At 44.7% G+C, this 24,246-nt stretch overlaps 1 protein-coding gene across 1 annotated transcript in view; it reads right to left on the bottom strand.

The window, feature by feature from the left end:
• Nucleotides 1-15,909, bottom strand: part of me1 (malic enzyme 1, NADP(+)-dependent, cytosolic) — a 66,008-nt gene extending 50,099 nt beyond the window's left edge. The window contains exon 1 of the mRNA XM_060064877.1: nucleotides 15,652-15,909. Coding sequence (XP_059920860.1) covers nucleotides 15,652-15,783 — 132 coding nt within the window. The 5' untranslated portion in view covers nucleotides 15,784-15,909. The remainder of the gene's footprint in view (nucleotides 1-15,651) is intronic.
• Nucleotides 15,910-24,246: the final 8,337 nt, after the last annotated feature.

The raw sequence follows: 24,246 nt of genomic DNA on the forward strand, positions 1-24,246 counted from the left end.
ATGCTAGAGCAGAGCTGGCGCTTCAAACTCAAGTGCATGACATTGGCCTCAGGCATTGATGTGTGTGGCCTTATGAGGTAGATATTCAGGGAGGCCTTTATGAAATGCCAGCAGGACATATTTTCAAAAGAAAATGCGTCACAGGGCGAGGAGCTCTCCACAGATTGTCCTTCTTTTAAAAGCTTGAGGAAATTGAGGTATTATAAGATATTTTCAAATGTGCAATTTCAGGTCATTTTTCTGGCACACTATTTCGCTAAATAACATGCTTCTAAACGGTAGTAAGCCAGGACTTGCAACTGAGAAGACGAAAAATTATAATTCTATATACTTTTATCCACCATGCGGAAATGCCAAAGTGTTGGAGGTGTATCCCACTGGCGGTATCACTAACCCCCCTGCACCTTTGATGTTTTTTAAGAGTCTATGGGCGAATGAATGAATGAACCTCAACTTCAAATTAAAAGCGCTGGAGTTGTCTGAGTGGTCTGAGAGGTGGGGACTGTGTGTGAGAAAGGCATCGGTGCAGCTGTGATGTCAGCAGGCAGGAACCCTCCAGCATCCAGCTGACCAAATACTCTGGAGTGGAGGAACGATATGGTCCGTTCTCTCCCCGAACCCCTGCCATCCATGACATCCACGTTCACGGCCCTAATGAATGCCATGTGTTGCACTCAAACTGCAGCTCTAGATCATTTTAACAAGATTGTTGATTCAAGTCAGCATTAGCTATCTGCACTGGTCTGCAAATATTGCCATTTTAACCACAGACGCCTCCCAAAGAGGAAAGTGACAAATAAAATGATGTTTTTAATTTCAGAGCCTTGCACTGCATGTGTGTTCGAGGCGTTTAGTGCGATTTCGGCAGGGAGCTAAAAGAGGCGAAGGTCGGTGAAGCCAGAGTCAGCAGAAAGTGAATTAGAAGCTTGCTATCATCTTCATGATGAGTGGTCTGGTCTTGCCTGGTCTGGCAGACCACTCTGGGGGAAGCTCTGGCCAACAGCTGGGGGAGAGACTGACTCACAGAGCCCTCTGCTCCATTGTTTATAAACACACAAACGCACACAAACGCACACACATACGTCCCCTTTTATTCTTCCCACTCACTCATACGCACAGCCCACCCCCCCTCTCCCCCTTCTCGCTCCCTCACTCTCTCTCACACACACACACAACAAACATTTAATACAAACCAAAATATCTCTCACCAGTCCAAGCAATCCGACCAGAGAAAAGGCAGTTGAGAGTCTATTCCATTGCGACAGTCCATAATAATCTTGTTAGCATTCAGGGCAGGGTGGTTCGATCGCCATCCAACTGTTTTATCAATAGCAGAATGTGAGTCTAGACCCTGAGAAAACAGTGGTGCTGCAGCTGTACTGAATGTGTGCGCGTTAATGTGTGTGTGTGTGTGTGTGTGAGCGTGCATGTGTGATTGTAAATTCCTTGGGAGGTTTTGAATGCATGCGTGCAAGTTTCACTTCATTTGTTCGACTCATGCTCATGAATTGCGTTAAACCTGCGAGAGTTATTGGCCGGGGTGGCCTGCTGTCTTTCAGTTGATTGCAGTGAAACCGGCAGAGACAGCCAGTAACGCCAGCCCTTGTGAAGAAGAATAGGCAGCAGCCGGCCCGGCCCTGAGCCTGACCCAGTTATATAATGGCAAAACCACAGCACCACAAAGAACCACACTACAGCCAGACACACCACTGCCACGTAGTGCAGGACATGCAGGAGTGCATGGGTGGTGGGGGGGAAATTCACTGGTGAAAAGTGAAATACTGAATAAACTTGGGGCTCGGTGTATCAGAGTGTTGGGCTCAATGGGAACCTTCCAGTATCCTGCTTTCATGTGTGATCCCATCCACACCTTTCCACAAGGATCTCTCAGCACTGCAGTGTTTTGAATGTCAGAGTGTGTGATGAACGACAGACACGGATTCTGAATACCCCCAGGCTCAATGAGACGAGTGCCTGCTGAACTTGTCAACCCTTTGCCGAGACAATTGGGGGAACTAATCCCTGTTCTACCGGCCGCGGGGGAGAGAGGGGGAGAGCTGCAAGGGGGCTGGTGGTGGTCTCAAAGTAAGAATGACAAGCGGAGATGGGGGTCCGTGCGTATATGCCTCCCCCAATACCTATTATTCACTTGAATGACAACTACTTTATCATATAAGCCTACAGGGTGAAAAAAACCACAAAAAAAGCTGAGGATCAGGACAGTTGTGTGATCTATAGCCGGTGCTGGGTCGACCTCGTAGTCCTGAGTGACTGGCCGGATCAGGGAGTGTTGCAGAGCAGGGAGAGCTATGACCTGCTCTCCGCCCTACATTAGCTGGGCGGGGACAACCGCCAGTTCCAGGCTACTAGATCACAGTGTACGGGGCCCACAAGACTGGAAGGCTTGCATGGCCTCCTTTGGGTCGGAGTAATTAGAAACACGACAACCTTCTGCTCCTTCCTGGCGGCAGTGAAGTGAGAGGCGACATTAAAGAAGGGATTTAATAACATGTGTTTGGCGAGTGTGTGCGTATCACAGCGAGAGAGCGCGAGAGACGGAGAGAGCAAGGATCACACGTAAAGAGGCCGAGCGAGAGAAGGAAATGAGACAGTAGGAACGAGACAGAGAAATAGTGGAAATGGATTAGAAGGTGGTGATCGAGGTGTCACCCCCTCCCTCGGGGCCACCTACCTCAGCAGAGGAGACGCCCTGACCACCCGTCCTCATGGAACGTCCTGGAGGCAAAGCAACCAACACATACTCCCTCACTCACACATCAAGAGCCCGGATATATTGGAAAACAAAATTGGTGTGTTCACACTAAGAAAATGGCCAGTGTGCGTCCCAAATTGCGACTCAAAGTGAGCCCAAAGAGTGCTCGGTTTAAATAGTCTACTTTTTCCCACAGACTCCCTGATACACCCCTGTCTGCCTGCAATGGTTCATCAGTACCAGGCGAATGAATGTCAGAAGAATCTGCTATCTGTAAATATTCTGTATCTGTAAAGAACGGCCTATTGCGTCGCTATCAGTAGGAAGAAAGACCTGTTTCTTGGGATTATGCATATCTGTAACTCAAGCAGAGATTGCAAGTAAACAGAGACGATAGGAAACGCCTGGTGTCCTTAAATGAACGGCATACACATCGCAGTGACAACAGTGAACCCAGTCGAATTTGCCGTACTCTACAGCATTTCACAAGCCTAAGCGAACGTGGCAATTCCAAATCTAGACATAGATATATATCGGGGTTTTGCATGAGACATGCTGAAGCGCCAATGGAATTTCAAAGAAGGAGGGAGAGATAAAAAGATAAAGACACAGAAAGAGCGATAGAGAGATCAATGCATTTCATTCCACACAGTGTGTGTGTGTGTGTGTGTGTGTGCGCATATGTGCGTGCGTGCGTGTGTGTGCGTGCGTGTCTTTAGGTTGGATGCCCAGAGACGCTCAGCCTCTCTGTGGAGCGGAGCGCTGGTCTTGATCTCCATCCAACACAAATATTGACCCTCATCAACTGAGCGTTTACCAGTTACTCTCCAACACCACTCTCGGGTCCCGCTCTCACACACACTTTCTCTCCGGTTTTTCTTCGGCCGCTAAACTTTCATTTCATTTTTCCTGTTTGGTCTTTTTTGCAACGACATACACGAAATACAGAATATGCAAATGAGTGTTGTCACATTACACCCCAAGAGGACAAAATCCAATTTGGCAAAAGCTATTCTACGAGTGCGTGTGTGCACCCGCGTATGTGTGCAGGCAGTCGTGTGTGTTTCCATGCGTGTATGTGTCTATGCCTCTGTGTGTGTGCATGCAGTCGTATGTGTTTTCTTGCATGCCTTTGTGTGTGCCTGTGTGTGTGCGTGTGTGTGTGTCATTGTGATCAGTGCAGGAATGCATGTCCGTGGGTTGAGTTTGGACAGGAGAATGCTTCCGCCCACTGGCTGCCATCAATCAGCCAGCTGTTAGGCTGAAGGAGCGCACACACAACTACCGCAGAGTTTAGGGTCAGTGCAGGGGGTCAGCTTTACGGAGGCTACCTAAGGAAGACGCCAGGAGCGGATGTTCCTGGAGCTTAACGAAGCGTGCTCCGTGGGGTGCCGTCGGAAACCAAAACCATATTTCTAGTAACGTATTCGGGCCGCACCACATGGGGTCGCTTAGGTCGCCATTGGTCAAGGAAGGCTGACATGGGATCAATGGAAGCGTTGTTCCGAACGGTCACTCCAGTCAACCTACACCATATGAATCCTGCAAGCTTCAGCCGTGAAGTGGAACTGGCCGTACTTCCAGTAGAAAGGAGACATCCTGTTATAGTTCTCTGTGTTGTCGATGGCAGTTGGTTTGATAAAATGCATGCACGATTCATGATTTGGGTGTTATTATCAGGAGTTATGTCACAAAGACAACCACAGAGATCCAATTCTATAGCTCTAGGTAACGCAAAAACAGCCCAGAATATCCCTGTAGAAAATTCTCCATGTTGAATTTAAGTAAAGAAGACACTGCATCTCCCTCCATCTGCTCTGACCACTTCCTTCTCCTGAGCAAATGTCCTCAGCTTTCAGTTCTGACCCCTCTGATATTGGATTGGACAAAAGTTACTCCAATGATTGGAGAATGACCTGAGTGGTTTGGCCTTATCCGGTCCTCCAGGAGAACCTAGGTCAGGAGACCACATCATTTTCCAGAGAATGGGCTGTATCCGCAGTAGGGATCGGCCGATATGGATTTTTTAGGGCCGATTAGGGTTGCCGCGGTATACGGTATTACCGGTGTTACCGGTGTTGAGGCCAACACCGATTACTCGGTGTTGCACACCGGCAACACACATTTTCTTAATTATAATTATATTATTCATTTTTACTGAATTTGTTTTTTATTACTGAAAAAAACAAAACAAAAAAAAACTCGGTGTTACCGTTGTTGAGGCCAACACCGATTACTCGGTGTTGCACACCGGCAACACCGAGTTTTTTTTTGTTTTGTTTTTTTCAGTAATAAAAAACAAATTCAGTAAAAATTAGTAATATAATTATAATTAAGAAAATTTAAATGTGTAGAATAGGCCACAGTTCTGCTCTGTGCGGGAGAATTGTCGCGCCGAGAATTGACGTGCTTCCTTACAAGACCGGTTACCATAGCAACGCCGGTAAACAAACCCCGCGAAGCCCAATCCCTACGTGAGCTCCCCACGCTACGGCCATCCGGAGGCGCACAGAGCTTTTGGCCGTGATATTATGATATATAAAATTATATTATACTATTATATATAGAACGTCATAAGACGCCGAGAATTGTCGCGCTGCCAGCCGCTGTCACCGAGTGTGAGAGGAGAGTTGACGGAGAAGATGGCGGTTGACCTATAGTTTCAAAGTTAATACCGTTTATACCGGTAATACCGGTGTTGACACGAGCGTATTACTCGGTGTGAAAATGTCCACACCGCGGCAACCCTAGGGCCAATACCGATTTTTTTTCATCAGCCTTAGCCGATAACTGATACGCCGATTCCGATTTTTTGGAGTCGATACTGGAAGCCGATACTACCCTGGAGATCCAGAGTTGTCGCGAAAGCACAATACCGAAAGAAAAATCTGCCGATACGATACACGATAAAACCGATTATATCGGCCGGCCGATATATCGGTCGATCACTAATCCGCAGGCAGACACAGGCAGACAGTACACCCTGAGTTCAAACCAGGCGGTGAGATGATTTGGGTGTTATTATTATGCATTATGTCCATTTAGATGATTTTTATAATGGGAAATAGTAACTGTGTAATTGGTCAAATAAGTAATAGATATTGATTATCACACTTGCAATGCTAAACAACAATGGCCTCAACCAAGTCAACTCACACACACACAAATACAAGGCACACACATGCTACTGAACACACACACACTCACGTAGACACATTCACACATTAAAATACATATTTGCTTACATACTCACCGTCCAGGTTTTTCCTTGTCCGAATCATGACTTTATTCATCTTTAGGCTTACTTAACAGCCTAAGTGCATTAGAAGGCTTAACAACATCATGGTAATAAACATAGCGATTAGTCTGTGAATAGGCTACTTTATTAAATACATTACAACTTCACAAACAAAGCTTCCAATAATGAAGCGGTAAGCTGTGTTTAGTGTAGTTTCTCATTCTCCCCGGCAACACTGGACTGCAGGCAAAGTTTTTTTTTACCTGCATACAGTCTCTCTCTTCTTTGTTTTCTTTGTTTGTTTAGTATTGTGTTAAACATTGTAATGCACCAGGCCAGTTTAGCAGGCCAAATAATAAATACAATGATGATTCTGAACCAAGAAACTCTGGAGTAAACGTTGAAACATTCCAGACCCGGGCCCAGGCCGGTCCAGTCCGGTAAGTCCCCTTTCTGCTGTGGATATTCCACAACCACTGGCCAGAATCAATCTTTCACATAAGTTGACTCATGTGCCACACCTGATGAACATTATTTTTGATTTTGGTTTATCCTTTTCAATGCAATTCAAGCCAACAGGTTTTGCAAATGCAGCTGAGAATAAGAATCGATATGACGACTAGACAAGCAACATTTCAGGCAAATTTCCCTCGAGAAGCTATGCGTGCATCTTGCCGTCTCAATGCTTTCTGTTGGAAATTGAAAGACATTTTTAATGAATGCTGCATGCAGCAAAATCCCGTCTTTCAAATTAGTCATTCAAAGTCATTCAAATTAGTATCTCTAAATTGTTGCGACGTTGAACTTCTTCAATAACACTGCGTTTCTATTTTTGTGTAATTATCCTTGCTTTTAACACTAATTGGGAACCTCTCCATCCATCAAGTTCATAGAGTATCCCTGCTACACAATACCTCAGCGGTGATCAAAGCAAGTGCTTCTCTATCTAACTTTGTGTAATGTTCACAGTGGTATGAATATTATGCAAGCTCATTGACCGATGGCGTACTAAGATCAGAAGAAATTGCGGCAACCAAAAGAACAGGCTATGTGCACACCGTTCAACAAAGATCATTGCCTTGCCAGGTGTACAACAATAGCACTGCAACAGCCACAAGGAAGATATCCATATAGTATACAGATCACCTCTCTGAACTGCTCCCTCAATACTCTGAACTACTCCCTCAAAATCTGCACGCCTCACCAGCCAGACTGCACACCTGGGCCAACTGTGCCTTCGACCCTAAACAATGGAATTCAGAACCACCATCCTTTAGAGACTCAGAATGTATCACAACCTTTAAGATGGCCTCAAACCCCACCTCTTCAGAAGGATCTTTACGCAATCCCTCACCAATTCGCCATTTTGCTTAGTTCCTTCTTTGTGCCAATGACGATGTTTTCTCTGCTTTAACCTTCCCAGTAAAGCAAGGTTTTATATCCCTGAATATAACAGACTGCTATCATTATTAGAGAATAATTGAATGACAAAATATATACCAACACCAACCTCCATGCACAGTTTGGAAGTTTTAATGTCTCTTTTGGTGTTTTTGTATTTCTCTAAAGTGAATTTAAGCTACAAGAGAAAATGCAGGTTGAATCAACTGAAAACAACTATCAACATTGACTCAAAGCAACCTATATGTTCGATTATTGTTCATTATTTAAAGTTGAACAATAAAACAGCTCAACAGATCACAAAGGCATTTAAGATTTCCACAGGAAGACTACCAGTGAACACCCCAAAGTCATATCATTAATTTGTCTGTGTTTGGTGTTTCATGGCTGCTTTTCTTGGTGTACTCATGTCAAGCCATAATAAATGTCCGTCCCTAATGTTTCACAACGTGTCAGTGGCACCACCATTCGAGCTAGAATTCATGTTAAGCATGTTACATAGATGTCATAAATAATTCATAGAGGAAAAATACAGACTGTCTATACCTAATTTTAATGGCCTCAACTCAAATATTTGCCGTTCTATAAATAGGCTACTGCCTTGAAAGGTTGGTAAATTTTTTTCGAATACTGCAAAACAATTTTTGCCGTTCCATTTCTTTTATTGTAGGCCCTAAATCATTTTCACTAGCACTCTCAGGTTGGAATGCATTTCCACAGTGTGAAGAACCAGGGAAAGTCTCTCCCTACCCAGGACAAATATTCCCTCATGTGGTTCCTGCTAAAATGGCGGGGGATTTTACTCCTCTTGCTGGATTCAAGAAGACTGAAAACAATGGTAAAGCCATCTTTTTCTCAGTTCATATTCTCAGTGTCCTTAGATCCTCCCTCACTTTTTCCTCATGGAGTTCATCCACTAAACATGCCATGTAGGCCACAGGATCACCCTTCAGACCTTAACAAGCTGATTATCATAGCATAGGTGTGCAACATGGCTGTTCTTTAGCATAGAGACCCACTGATGTGAACCGACTCTCTTTATGTGAGATAACAAGGCTGGATTATAATAGTCGTTTGAGAGGGAGCTGTTTCTTTGCCTTCCAGACTTTAAAATAAGAGTATGAATGACATGATGAATGTCATTGGGAGGCTCTCAGTGCGACACTGGTATGCGGGGAGAAGAAAACGCTAGACTAATAGCAGACTGCGGGTTAAATCAAGTACAGCGTCAAAAACGCAGCCATATTCCCGGTTCAGTTGATACGATCCCAGATTGGTTGACCCTAATTGACCGGTACGAGCTCAGTATGTGTTCCAGATGAATGGAACGATGCCAAGGGGCTCCGATCAAGCGGCGACCCTGACTGGCGGCTAATATCCCACAGAGACCACCTGGCAACAGGCAGTGACAATAAACAACCATCTCTCGACGGCCTCACCACGTGGAATGCAACAGCAAATCATCTGGTTCAATTTGTTTACCATTTGGAGTATGGGGGCGGGGGGGAAAACAGGTTATTATTTACTTCTGACTCCAATGCGTCAAGGTTATCAACATCATCAAACCCTTAACCCTTTTGACCTGCTGCCACGGTGAGTGTCATGGTCGCTCAAAGACTGACGTCACGATGGATTCCGTGCTTAAAGAAGTGTGCAACAGCTTCTTTAAGTCAGAGGGTGTTGACCTGTGAATGAATGTATGGGCATGCTTGTTGGTTACACAGCCTTGAAAATTGAGCCACTGTTTACTTAAGGGGAGAGGGAGCGGAGGGTTTAAAGGGAGCAGAGATGCAGGCTATGCTTTTGCTATTCCAAGCCTATCCGCTCCCCTGCCGAGACACACGTTTCACACTCTTGCGTCCAGGTCCCGGAGGAGCCTGAGTGTTGCCAGGCAGGAGTCCAATGGTCTGCACGGATCAGGATCTCTGAAGCCTCGAGTCCAAACATTAACATATTTTACTTGATGACTCTTCAGTTCATTCAAAGCCAACCCTTTGTATGCTAAATCTGTGGGGACCGTCTTTCTCAATGACATGCCTGTTGACACCAGACACTTTATTTCTTCAAGGTTTATATCTTGTACAAAACCTCCGTGCTGACATATGTGAAAGCAAGGGTGGCAAGAAAGTCTGTGTTCTATGAAATATTGAAAAAGGAAAGTAACAGTGTCATTGGCTGACAATAAAATGATGAACACTGAATAACATCTCTGCTCCGATTAGTTTAAATGGCACATGAAATCCCCCATTCATCAATTTTGTAACTATAATACTATAATACTGTAGGGTAAACTGGAAAGAAACGTTAGGACAAATCAGATCACCTGACAGCATAGGACCACACAGGGCTCTATGGCCCTCTTTAGCTAAGATACTTGTAATTACCTATCGAGGTTTGGGATCAATGTCATTGTAAAATATAGGCAAGAAAAATCAAACAAAAGGGACTGCTTTAAAAATGATTTCCTTATCACCGATTGGCCAAACTCATGAAAGCAAGCTCCTTGTATGGAGACATTTCAAAACACACAGGAAATAGGGTTAAAGAAAAAAGCTGTCTCATGGTGAGGAAAACACATTTTCAGTTTCAAGGAAGTGATACTTTCACCAGAAGGAGCGATCTCAACAGCAGAGGAAAAAAAAACATGCTTCCTCATATCAGGCCTGAAGAAATCGGTTAAAATTGCTGAACTAGGAACCCAGTTACACCTTGTGCAGAGTCAAGAAGTCAGTGTGGCAAAAAATAAAATGAATGTACAGTAATATGGCTTCAGCTCTGTGCAAGGATACACACCAATACGTCTGGTTGCACTTCCATAGTGACATGCCTGGGTGGAGATTGTGTGACATCTTCATTCAAACACAGTGGACAAAAGGAGCATTGAGGAGTAGATATAAAATTACTTAGAAAGACAGGAGGGTACTTGGAGTGGAGCCCTTGAGACTCGCTTATAGCAAGTGTAATGAACTAAAGCCATGACTGAGACAGTCTAATGGCTTCTGCATTGTCCTGGGTACAATGAGGTCCATCTTGTGAAGGAAGAAAATAAATGAACCTGAGCCTGGACAAGGGCCATTAAGGATGTGTCTGCTGTGAGACGGTACTGTGTGAGAGTGAGTGCATAGACGGGTGGGTGGGTGAGTGAGTGAGTGAGTGAGTGAGTGAGTGAGTGAGTGAGTGAGTGAGTGAGTGAGTGAGTGAGTGAGTGAGTGAGTGAGTGAGTGAGTGAGTGAGTGAGTGAGTGAGTGAGTGAGTGAGTGAGTGAGTCTGTGAGTGAGTCTGTGAGTGAATGAGTGTCTGAGTGAATTAGAGATAGAGAGCTGCAGGCTGGCAGGTGCCTAGTGAGCTTGGTTTTGGGGAGGGGAGAGAGACTGTGTACTCTGTCTGCCGGCTTCACTCCAGTCCATCAGTGGAATGTCTGGTCACCAGCCATGTGTGCGGTCTTACTGCCTCCTGGGATACCTGGCCCGTGTGCACACACACACACACACACACACTCACATACAGACTCGCACACAAACACACGCACACGCACGCACACCGGCCCACCTAGCGCGGATCACTGACAAACGCAGCTGGTGTACAAAAAAAGAAGTCTGAACAAAGTGAGGTTTGTATAATTTTCTAGTGCTCACTTAAACTCTACCTTGTTAGCAATCAAGGGACATCACCTTTCTGCACCTTACGTAGCCACTGTCATCCACAATGTACGGGATTGAACCTGATACCCTGACATCTGCCTCACAAGTCCTTAATCCCACCGTGGGAGACGGCATAGGGTTAGATCTGGGTTGCAATACAATACATTATGCATAAGTGAAATGGTGGCCATTAAGCATCATATAACCTAGGCACAAAATAAGGCTATTTATCCTGTAATGTGAACCCAGCATAACTATCATGAGAGCCAATAGAACCAGAAGGAATAGGCTGGGGAGAAAATGTGGTGTTTCGATTGAGAGTTTCGATTGTTAATGGTTTGATCAGAGTTCCCCAATGCCAGGTCTAGTTTTTCTCTCAGTAACTCTGTTAGGAAAGGTCAGTATAAAAGGGCAGCCAAGGTAATGGCCTCCTATAGCCAGTTTCTCCTTTAAATTGCAATCCATTCTGAAACAAATATGAATCATCACCTTGAATCAATCAAATGAATGACCTCAACGTGATACAGACTGACACAGGTGAACTGTTTCAATTGTGTCTGATTGATGCCCATTTGATGCCCACTCGATCGGGCATGCCAGGTAGGTGCCTTCAAGTGTAATTCAGGCCTGATCCATCTATCACACTACAGTATGGAAGCCGTGAATGGTCATCTGTTCACAGACCTCCGCTCACTCAGCCCTAGACGACGAAGCCCGCCGTCCACCCCAAAAACGGCAACAGCTCACGTCAGTGTGTGGACGTGAAACAGCATCCTTGATGGTACACTTTAGACGGGCTGCTGTTTCTTTTTGGTTGTTGTTATTTTTCAAGGCTGGGGTGACCAGCGTCACAGGGTCGCAGTAAAGGATCTCAGGATCTGAACACAGAACCCTCATTAATGTGCGATCCGGCGGACATACAGAAGCCTGTCTGTGGAGCTGGGCCAGCTCTCACCTCCCCCCTCCTCCTCCTCCTCCTCCCCACAGAGGAGCCTTTCTCCACCACGTGGCCCGCACTTCATCTCCTCGCCGGACGGTGGGAGCACTCAACAAACACAAACACACACACACACACACACACACACACACACACACACACACACACACACACACACACACACACACACACACACACACACACACACACACACACACACACACAACACTACACTACACTACACTGCTCCCCCTTTTGGGAGGGAGGAGATAGTACCAAGCAAAGGGGTGGTGTTGTTACGGTTTAAGTGTGTGTGTGAGTGTGTGTGTTTGTGTGCATGTGTGTACTTTGGGGTGTGTGTGTTTGTGCTTGTGCATGTGCGTGTGTGTACTTTGAGGTGTGTGTGTGTACGTATGTATTTGTGTGCGTGTGAATGAGTGTGTACTTTAGGGACTGTGTTTGTGTGGCTATTTGTGTACTTTGGGGTGTGTTTGAGTATGTGTATGTATACTTTAGGGGGGTGCTGGGGAGGGCGGGGGGGTGGGGGGCAGGTAAGGTAATTAAAAGGAAATCAAGCTGTGTAGATGTGAGGACAGGCTGCCTTCAGCGCTGCGGCCCTCAGCATCAATTAGTGAGTTGTCCCATGACTGACTCCTGTTATGGGGGGCTAAAGTGGGCCAGGTGAGAGAGGTAAACACACATCCCCTGGGCGCGCTGAAATCAGCGGCACAGCAACAATGTGCCACTGCTGAAATCACAGACGGCCGCCTGTGCCTGCCAGCTAACACGCTTTAGCAGTCATTTCCGACCTTCTCATCCAATTTCCGTGCTCTGGTTCACGGACCGGGCTGACAGTGGACAGTACACCTCACTGCATAAGAAGCCTTTTTTCCTCCTCCTTCGCCCCGGAATGGGCATTTGACAGGCCCTGTGTTCGAGAGGTGTTTTGCGCGACTGATTAAAGTATCGGGTAGATGACACACACACACACACACACACACACACACACACACACACCCCCCCCCCAAGTCAAACCCAGCCCTCTGCTGCAGGAACTTTCGTTTAAATACTGAACTTAGAAAAGAAGTTGGCTAATCTATACTCTGGCAGCTGTGGAATAAAGTAAGGTGCCATGGGTAAGAACTTCTAGCCGAATGAATAGAAGGGAGATGAAACTGAAATGACGTTTTCAACAGTGTGCATCTTATGGAACCCAATGTAGGCAGAAATTCTACTACTGATATCACTGGTTCTCAGTGGTTGCATTATATCTTTTCAAAAACAGACCTAACAGGTCTTTATACCTAACAGAAACAACCCAAACCGTGTTTACTCCAAACTATGCTGTCTGTGTTCCAACAGTTTTTCATGAATCTCATTAAACACCAGATCCTTCCAAAACGCTAACAAATAATGTGCCCCTCCCTGGCTTATAAGAACACAAAACCGCACCATAAAACATGAAAGACATGCAGGGCTTGGAGCACTTACTCTTCCTAGCAACAAACAAGTGGAAGAGTGAAAGGAAAGCATGGAACAGCATGCGGAGGTTGGAAAGGGAGAAGCAGCAGTGTAAAGTGTTGCTGACTCCTACTAAGTTAAGTTCTCGTGTGTGTGTGTGTGTGTGTGTGTGCGTGCGTGCTTGTGTTGATGTCCTTCTACCGGTTTCATATATCTTAAAGTTCTTTGATGCCTCAGATGCCCGTGATTCAAGTCAAGAAAAATAGCATCAATGCACCCAAAACTGTTTCAACGTACATTCGAGACAGCGTTACCCGTTGATCCAGGAGGGTAACACTCCATACAACCACAATCTTGAATTTTGAATCAAGCATTGACCTGTTCCCAGGAACCACACAGAGGCCCTTAGGTGTAAATCCAAAATAAAACCAATGACAGCTTTTGGATTAGGGGGCTAAACACCCAGATTGACCAACAGCACTCGCTTTCACTTTCCCTAGAGAAGTGTTTGAAATCGGTTCTGTTGAGCCAAATTGACAGAGTAACCAGAGCAGCACACCGCCAGCTAGGGCCTCTGGCGCTTTAAAAAACATGACATCCATTATCAGACACGTGACAGCTTAATTTCCCCCATCATCAGAACTCAGAACACCACTCACACACTGCATTGTCAGGCCCCAGTCATTGCTGGAACCAGTTGTGTGGTCTGGCGATCATTTCCGAAAAGATCATTCATTTCAGTCGTACTACAGCCACACAGAGAGAGAGAGAGAGAGAGAGAGAGAGAGAGAGAGAGAGAGAGAGAGAGAGAGAGAGAGAGAGAGAGAGAGAGAGAGAGAGAGAGAGAGAGAGAGAGAGAGAGAGAGAGAGAGAGAGAGAGAGAGAGAGAGAGAGAGAGAGAGAGAGAGAGAGAGAGAGAGAGAGAGAGAGAGAGAGAGAGAGAGAGAGAGAGAGAGCTGGTCTTGAAGTCTCCAGAGTGGAGTCATTAACTTGTCAAACAAGCATGTCTCTATGCAGTCAGTGAAAATACCTGACCTCAGTCCCCTGTGGAAACGATGAAGTTTGAACTGCACTGACCAACTTATCAACATTAGGCACGCTCCCGTCCCGGCTGGCAGATACTTAAACTTTGGCCAATGCCAGCCTCCCATCGGACAGGAAGAGCTTTCACCTGAACCCTAGGAGGCAGAAGAAAGTTGTAGTTGTAGCGTGTGTGAAGTTAGCAATTAGAAAGGAAACATGGACCGCAGAGGGGTGGGAAAGAGATGATTTCAACAGCCAAGGTTCACAGCTCAATGAAAAGTTAAATGTCAGTCTTAATTATAGACTAAACGCATAGAACGGCTGCGTTCAAGGTCTACTTGAGAACATTTCACACATTGTCTCAAGCTTTTCTTTAGAGTTCTGTAGATCTCTGTGCTTAATAGCAAACTGTTCCGAGGTAACAGTTTACCATAACTGATCATAAAGAACGCTACTGATCATTCAAAGGTCAAGTTATCCAGTGTGATTCAACATTGGAGGCCTGAGAAATAACAAAAAAGCTTTGAGGGTCTGAACGACCTTAATGATGCTTGGACAGAGAGCCCTGTTTGCCCCCCTCGCCCCCTCCAACATCCAAACAAAGGAACACACTGGAAATTCAACAGGCTACCAGAAGCTCATTGTAACAAAAGGGGTAAGCCTGAAAAAGATCTGGAAAAGGTGAAGTCAATAGATAATTTGACTATCTATATAGTCAAATTAAATCCTATTGATATAGCGTACATGTTATGCATATAAACAATGCTTATATTCAATCCTGGTCACCTTCCTTCGTATGATCAATCTTCATCAAAATGTTGATGAAGATTGAGAATGATAATGCAAATGATTTGTGCAACAACAGTGTTTATCGTTAGGACAACGGCATGAATCTCTATCTAGAGCATATTATATATCTATTAAGTAGAAAAAGGCCTACATATTTGAGAATGGTAAATAACATTTAGGCTGATAGAATAGAACTGAAAGAAGACTGAAGTTGAACCAGCGGGTTGGCGAAGGAGCTCCCCCCGCCATGACGACGGTCGGTACCAGGGCAACCGATCAGCGTCTCTAGGAACACCTGTGGCCTTGTCGAGACGGCTCAGTGTCCGGTCACTTTAAATCTAATTATAGCCCCGCTCTAAAGCTGATACTTCTAACCCCGCCGGCAACAGGCAGGACATCTTACTGGTAGTTAGAAACAAAAATAAACTAAAGGCTCGTTTAGTTTTACCTTGTTGAGGTGGGGGTTGCGGGTCACGTCATACCCCCTTTTCTTTGTGTAAACAAAGGTTTTACTTTTGTCTTCGGCTGTATGCATCTCCGTCTCTATGGACTCTCGTCGGACTAAGCCGCGTGCCGCCATGTTGCCCCTCTCTTTAAATAGACGCACCGTAGGACTGCCGGGAATACAGCTAGTGGACGTGCCGTTCAGACGCTACCTATGTCACCGACCGTGACAGCTGCTGCTTCTGCTGCGAGACAATTGCCCCGCGTGATGATAATGATGAGGATGATGATGATGATGATGATGATGATGATGATGATGATGATGATGACGAAATCCGGTTATCTGTAGGCCGCTTTATTGCTCCAATTGTTAAACTACTTGATCCAAGTTTTATACATTCAACAAAGCCTTCACAGCAATTCATTTTTATATCCAATGAATAGTACATATGGGTAGACGATGCCCTAGCAAGTAGCTTTTCCAATGAAAAGATAAGTAAAGAAATGAAAAGTGCGTGTGTGTGTGTGTGTGTGTGTGTGTGTGTGTGTGTGTGTGTGTGTGTGTGTGTGTGTGTGTGTGTGTGTGTGTGTGTGTGTGTGTGTGTGTGTGTGTGCGCTTGTGTGTTGATTAATATTATCAAGCAGTTATCTAGCTTTATGGCCTATCTTCATCAATCATACTGTTGAAGGACATGATGAAGGTTCTGAAGATTACATTTTGGCGATCACACTAGGCTTAGCGATAAAATTAATACTTCACTCACTTCGGTCTGAGAAGAGGGTCTGAGAAGGGCTCTCTTTGAGTGGATACTTTTAATATCCGTACAATATTAAATTAATATAGGCCCACATATAGGCCTAATAGACATGTAATAGCATAATCCTACGTCTATATACAGTAGCAAATATTATATTTACTTCATATGTCTTCAATATCAGTGTCTAATTTCAGGACATGAGATAATTAGAGGTAATATGGGATGTGTTTAAAATAATTGCTTTAAGACACACCATGTGTTTTGTCTATTGCCAAACGGCTATAACATTAGCATTAACCATGTGCTATTATAGCTAACCAGGTGTTAAACCAAGCCCAGTAACCTTTTTAACGGAACATGTTGAGAAGAGGGGAGACTGATTAAAGTCAGATGAATAAATCGTAAAAACAAGCAGTGCATTTGATCACAATCAAGTGCACTGCGGCTATCTTATCCCTCAGGTTTCACACTCACCATCCTAAAATCACATTGAAGTCTGAAGACGCACACCCACCAAAGTGGTACATTCCCTGAAAAACACTTTAACAAGCAGTTTTTGGTGAAGCGCCCCAAAGCCCCACAGGACTGTCGGGTGAGCTGAAGGGCTGCTCTCGTGCAGGGGTCAGCGGGTGGGTGTTTGGTGGTGGGAGGGGAAGACATAGACACTGAACCAGAAGCAGGAGATAAGAGGGCTCCATAATGCCGGGAGGCCTCAACCCTGACGTATCGGGATGAAAAACATCTGCTGTGTCTCGCTGCTGCTGCGAGGCCACGGAGGGCAGAGGTTGTTTTTGAAGTGGAGGGCGGTGTGTTAAATTGCTGCGGAAAGACTGTTGGAATGCAAGGAAGGATTCGGAGCATAGAGGAGCACCTTCCACCAACCCTGTCAAATAATCAGGTTGTGCAGGAGTAGAACCGCATTTTCTTAAAGGATGCCGTTCACAACTGGGTGATGGCGCCGCCGTGAAAATGATGCATTATGCACAAATAAATAGTTTCAATAGATTGCATTCTCCGCTTTTCATCCAGAGTGATGCCTGGAATTAGAGTGATTAAATGGAAATTGCACCTTGATCCATGTGGGGTGAGTTTGTTCGATTTACAAGCAAGTGCCAAGTGGCGCTTGAAAAGTATTGATGCACAGCGACTTCTTATGCTGATATAAAATTATATAAGAACCTGCAATTCAAAAACACTTTCAACCATGCCAGGACATTGCACAGACCGTTTTAATGATGGCTTGGTACCCATGCTTTCAAGTTTGGTATCATGGTTAAGGAAAAGCAGGATTAACCTTAGCATTGAAATAAACAACTCATTATATTTCTGATTTTAAAATAGCTAGCATACTTTTTTTTGATATACATAGATGTATGCATCTCTTGGCAGCTTTTACCTGTCCTTTGCCAAAGCTGATGTCAGACAAACTGGATCTGCACTTATCTCTATTTAATAGCAGACACTCCCCTGACTGACAGAACACAGAACCACTGGCTGTCTCTGTTTTTTTATTCAAATCCTGGTGTGGTTTTTGTGGCCAGGAAGAGGAGGAGACAGACAAAGACAAATACGAATTACAGTGGACCAAATCATTCGAAAACACAGGATTATCTCCTTGGCTGCAATTCAAATCTGAGTCACACTAGGAATACCTGGGCAAACGTCTTCTCCTTTAGTGAATCCTAAGCAATATAAAGTTTTGCCAAAGCCCCTCATTTTGTAGGATTATTGCCAGACGGGGGTAATGGGTAAACCATACCCATAACCAGATTGCCTCTGCACCTGCCAGTGTAAACTGCAGAGAAAGTTATGCAACTCAGGCTCTCAATTAGGGAGTAATGGTTCTGATCCATCAGACCAAACCGTACAGAAGACAAGGTGAACTTTACAATAGCACACAATGAAGCATTACAACTGTTATATCCTGGTTAACCTAAAATATTAAATAAATGGTTCATCTTAGTGCATAAAGGAGGAAAGGAAGTTTGCCCAAAGGGTCAGACAATGATTCATGCTCAAGTCATCGTCTCAATGAAAGCTGCTTCCTTCAGTGGGTCAAAGTGAGTTCACAAGAATTGCCTCTTTATTGCCTTTACCTTGGACTTGAATGAACCCTTATTACTTATTAACCATTCATAGATATGCCTAACCCCCCTGGTTTCCCTACAGCTAACACCTATTACATTGCATTTCAAGAAATGCCATAATCTACTTCACCAGCATTATTACTTTGTCTGCATTGAATCTTTTAAATTAGTTAATTAGTTAAATAATAATTAATGGTGTCTTCCTCTTTTATTTTGTGGGTTCCTTTAACAACCCCCCATCCACCACCACCGATCTATCCTAAATTGTATTGAACCATGTTTAGGTAACTGATGATATCTGGTGCAATGATCTCACCTTCGTTCTAAACGATTCAGAGGATTTACACATGAGCAACTGGCCACAGGCGGCACCCTCAATAATCCTTGTTTGGTCCTCCCAGTGAGGAAGCAACTAGCCCTTCCAGCCAGGTATTTGTGGTGGGCTGTTGCTATTTTGACTCATCACAAGGCATCCACGAAAGTGGAGCAGGAGAGCCACGCCGGAGGCCGGCCAGCTCAGCATGTCCTAGCAGTGGAAGTGGTTGGGGGGTGGGAAGGGGGGGAATGTTTTTTGTGGGAGTAAAAAGTCTCTAGGGGTGTGAGTGTTGTGGGTCCAGGGCACCGACTATACATCAGCTGCCCCCTCAGCCATTTGCAATTCACCCCCCCCCCCCCCCCCCCCCCCCCCAGCCCCCATATCATCAACTCCCGACCTCCTTTTTTATTTTTTTCTTAGTTACAACTACTTCAGTGTTTGTCCATACATGACCTTCACCCGGTCCCCTAAATCAATGGGCCCTTTCACTGATCCCGCTCCATAATGGTCCACTGTTGGAGGAGATCACGGAGGAAGGTGGAAAAACAGAGACCCCTAAGCCTCACGTTCACTGTCCAGTTTTATGAGAGCAAGGTGAGTCGACATGAACCCACGGCATGAAAGCGTTGCATCAGAATAAGCTGGCAGTCGTTACCGGAGCACCGAAAGTTTCTCTCCCTAGCATGGATGTTAACAAGCTATTGGGGTATTGTGTATGTGTGTGTGTGTGTGTGTGTGTGTGTGTTTACTTAACTTTTGATCTTTCTCTTCCTCTTTCTTTCTCTCTCTCTCTCTCTCTCTCTCTCTCTCTCTCTCTCTCTCTCTCTCTCTCTCTCTGTATGTGTGTGTGTGTGTGTGTGTGTGTGTGTGTGTGTGTGTGTGTGTGTGTGTGTGTGTGTGTGTGTGTGTGTGTGTGTGTTTTAAATGGTGAGAAAAGCTCAAATCCTTAGGTAAAAATAATTCCCTCAAACAAAACAATATTTGGTAAGAGTACTCAACAGAGAAGCATTTATTGTTAGGGAATAAAACATCATTGTTAAAAAGCTGATTATATTGCCAGAATGAAAGAGCTGTAAAATTGCTTGGACTGGAAACAAAAATAGTGCTTACAGGTGTAAGACAAATGGTGTGAGTAATTATTTCTTTGGAATGGAATGGTATGTATAACGTCCCTCAAAAGATAACGACTCAACCAAAGGACAAATAGCTTAAAACATACAGCTAGTACTCAAGCACCTTCCCCAGTTGGACCTTGTCTCTGTCGATGGGCCGGTCTTCTTGTTACTTCACGTTCCAAAATTCTGGTGCAATGAGTTTAGCCTGCTTTCTAATATGGACATCTGAGTACTTTAATGTCCAGCCCTTGGACTTCACTCCTTTCATGTGACTTCTTGTTCCTGGCACTCTAGACTGTGAGATGTGAAAGTGCGTCCTCCGTCCAAAATCAGCGCTGTAAACAATCCTCCCGTCAGGAGTAAAATGTCACTTCTTGTTTGTTTCCGTCTGTATAAACACTTGAATCCCAGTGAGGACACGTTCCACATCGCTCAAATCCTTGGCTCAAGTGGTTATGATCAAGTCTCCATCCAGCATGCATGCTCACACACATATGAATAATCTCGTTCTTCTGAATAAATAGTTTCAGAAACCCTGTTGCAGTTCTTGTGTGTGCTGCGATGGCATGGGAAACGGGTTTTTCTGCAGGCCATAATGTGTACAGGGTCAATCTTCTGGTATGCCTCGTTGTGTTGTGGGCAAGGAGAGAGCAATTTAAAAATATAAATATATACCCAGGGTTACAGTGCTAAATATTATTTTGATGAAGGCTCCATTTGATCAATTTAACAGCGTTTTCAGTGGAGGTTGGTGAATGTCTGTGGATGCCAAGGAAAATTTGTTTAAATACCAAAACAATTGGAAAATCAAACTCCTTTTATTTATGTATTTGTATTTTCACTTTATTTTACCATGAGAGCCTTTTAAGATTACTAATAAAAAAAATGAAAAAAGTATTCCGGCAAAGATAAAACTACACAGTAAGTCACATACTGTTTCGACAGACTACAATAACCAAAAATCCAAAGAAAAATCAAAGCATTAACAGGGTTTTGAGGCAAATTTCAGGTCTTTCATTAATGATTTTACAACATTAACAGAAACCGTAATGAAGTGGAGTTCATAGAAAACGTTAAGTTCCTAGAAAGCAATGGCATCGTGTTTAATAAAGTTCCCTTTTTCGCCTAGCTGTCTGTTCCTTACTGGGCCCCAGAGCTGTCTGAGGTATAGTGAATACTGTACCTGAGCAGATGCAAGTTCATCAATCACGGCGGTTTGGTAAACCTCAGATGTCCAAACAATGTCCTCAGTCACTCGCCAAGATACAGCCGCTCTGTTTTCAGGCCATTTTTTCTTCAATAGCCATATTCATGAGGCAGACGGCCCGTACTTGGGCGGATGTTTCAGGTGAGTTCTGGGCGAGTGATGTGGGCCAATATTTCACTTTTTTACGACTTGCAAGGATACAGGGATGCTTTAGTAAATATAAGGCCCACAAGCATGTGAGGTCAGTTGTTTTATTAGAAAATAGGATGCAGAGCTGTAATCTGCATACCACAGCATAGCTCAACTTAATGGTATCCTCCATCTTGTTTACATGCATCATTGCGCCCACATGAAAAGGCTAATTCCACAAACTGACATTTTACTCTTTTAATGTTTAATGTCAACACAGTTGAATAAATCCAGATAAAAAACATATGGCTCATATCTTTGAATAAATTCCTGAGGTTTAATCCATCGGTTCTATCCAATCCTACTTCTATTGACACAGTGTCTCAGAAGGCTTTCATGTGTAGGGCTTTCGCCCCTCGTCCTTTTAGGAGGATCATGAATGTTTGTTCCTCTTCGTGTGCATGCACAGACTGCACAGACGCGTTCAAGAGCAGCGTTTCATCGCTTTTAATATTACTCACTCTGTGTCACTATGCAAACATTTACAGTAAAAATAAAACAAGAATGTATATACTGTATGTTGTTCTAAGTGAGACCTTTATCTATGGTTCGACAGCTGTTTGCGTGTGTTTGTGTGTGTGTGTGTGTGTGTGTGTGTGTGTGTGTGTGTGTGTGTGTGTGTGTGTGTGTGTGTGCTTGTGTGTGTGTGTGTGTGTGTGTGTGTGTGTGTGTGTGTGTGTGTGTGTGTGTGTGTGTGTGTGTGTGTGTGTGTGTGTGTGTGTGTGTGTTTGTGTGTTTGTGTGTGTAGAGAAAGAGAGCGAGGGAGAGAGTACCAAGGCGAGCTAAAGAAGGCAATCAAGATTGTGGGGAGAGAGAGCTTTCTAGGGGAGAGAGAGAGAGAGAGAGAGAGAGAGAGAGTGAGAGAGAGAGAGAGAGAGAGAGAGAGAGAGAGAGAGAGAGAGAGAGAGAGAGAGAGAGAGAGAGAGAGAGAGAGAGAGAGATAGTGAGGGGAAGAGTGAGTGCAAGGTAAAGAGAAAGAGACATAGAGAGGGAGAGGGTGAGGGAGAGAGAGTGAGGGGGAGAGAGTGGGGGAAAATGAGTGGGATTGAGGGAGACCTATCTAATCAATAGTAGTCTGTTCAGTTGGGAGGGTGCATTAAAAGGCTGCTCAGTGGTCTAAATAAAGCATGTGGAAGTAAGCTGCTGGTCGTCGCAGCTCTGCGCCTTGGTTTATTAGTGTGGTTTGTCCAGAGAAAACTGACTGCCTTTTATGTAGACTTCTGAGTAGAGCAAGAATGCAATGAGCTCCACAGAGAGCATCAATTTAAACGGGTGACATTCACAAGACACAAAGCGTTCTGCTCTCTAGAAAAAACTACTAAAAACGACTCTCTACAAATTAGGTAATGTTCCGTCGACTATCAATCAGCAGAATAAAAGCCACATTTTTGCCCATGAAAGTGCTCTTCTTACATGTACTCCTGCTACCTAGGAACAAAAGGCAATGCCCAAGCCAATCCATTAAAATGCAACTTTACTGCAATCAACTCAGGACAAATTCTTCTCAAGCGTATTTTCTGTCAGGGGGATCTAACCTGGCCAAACACTTGACTATCCAGTCTGCACCAGAAACATCCAAGAGACTGACTTCCTACTGGAGGTCATAGGGTGCATCCATGTCCCTCTCCCATGCTGCTCTCGTAACCATGGACCTGGACAACAGTGCTGTGTTCCTCTATCCTGACACCAGTATCTAATGAAAGTGAAAGTGTTTGAAAGTAGTTTAGTTCTTTGTGTGCGTGTGTATGCATGGATGTGCTAGGCTTCTGCCAATATCCACTTCATTTACTATCTGTGTGTACCATTAGATAAGTCTGTCCACCGTGATTGATTCAAGAGCATACGCATTCCAGCTCCCCATGCCACTTTAAAATGATATCTCTTTTTTTCCTCCATTCACTCCATTATTCCTAGCCTGGTCCTACCAGACTCTCGTAGGCTACTTCATTTCATTTGCACAGAGAGTCTGGACACACTCAATTGACTAACGTTAACTCACTTGAGGGCGGGTGTCTGTTGAAGTTTAAAACTATTGGATCTGCCCAGTGCCACTCTGGTATGGCGACACATTAGTGCCATAATTCACTAATGTGATAAAAGATGCATTCGGGCGTATTATATTATTCCACACGCGTAGATATTAACTGCGAGCGCGCAAATGATCTCTGCGCACGCAAAACAGCCTCTCGCGCGCGCAAATTAGCTCAGCGCGCGCAAAACAGCCTCTCGCGCGCGCAAATTACCTCAGCGCGCGCAAAACCTCTCGCGAAAGATGTTTTTACGCTCTCGCTCGAATTAAATTTTGGCACTATGGGGGAGGGAACCAAGGCAGGGCGGGCTTTCCTATGATTGGCCGTTTCTGAAGTGCGATATTTGATTGACAGCCCTCCTCAGCCCTCCTCTCATTCAATTCTGAATTGTACAGTAAATGGCTGAAACGATAGTTACGTATTGTAACTCCAGATTCTATGAGTATAGGCGCAGCCTTTTAAGTGTCGGCCTCATTGTCCTTTAAATAGCTGAAGAAAAGCTGAACGTCCGCCGGCGCCCGACTATATCTGCGAAATGCGGACGTCGTTGAGGCACGCCGCACGCGGACGTAATTGAGGCCCACGCTGTTGGTGGTCGGGGATTACACATTTTTCAGTGCTACGGCTCACGCCTAGGGATAACCCAATAGCGATAGCCTTAAAAGGCTGCGCCTATACTCATAGAATCTAGAGTTACAATAAGTAACTATCGTTTCAGCCATTTACTGTACAATTCAGAGCGAGTCGCTCTCGCGAGAGGCTGTTTTGCGCGCACTGAGGTAATTTGCGCGCGCAAGAGGCTGTTTTGCGCGCACAGAGATAATTTGCGCGCTCGTGGTTAATATCTACGCGTGTGGAATAATATAATACGCCCGAATGCATCTTTTATCACATTAG

Source organism: Gadus macrocephalus, chromosome 11 (genome assembly GCF_031168955.1).
Source record: "Gadus macrocephalus chromosome 11, ASM3116895v1".
Taxonomy (NCBI): domain Eukaryota; kingdom Metazoa; phylum Chordata; class Actinopteri; order Gadiformes; family Gadidae; genus Gadus; species Gadus macrocephalus.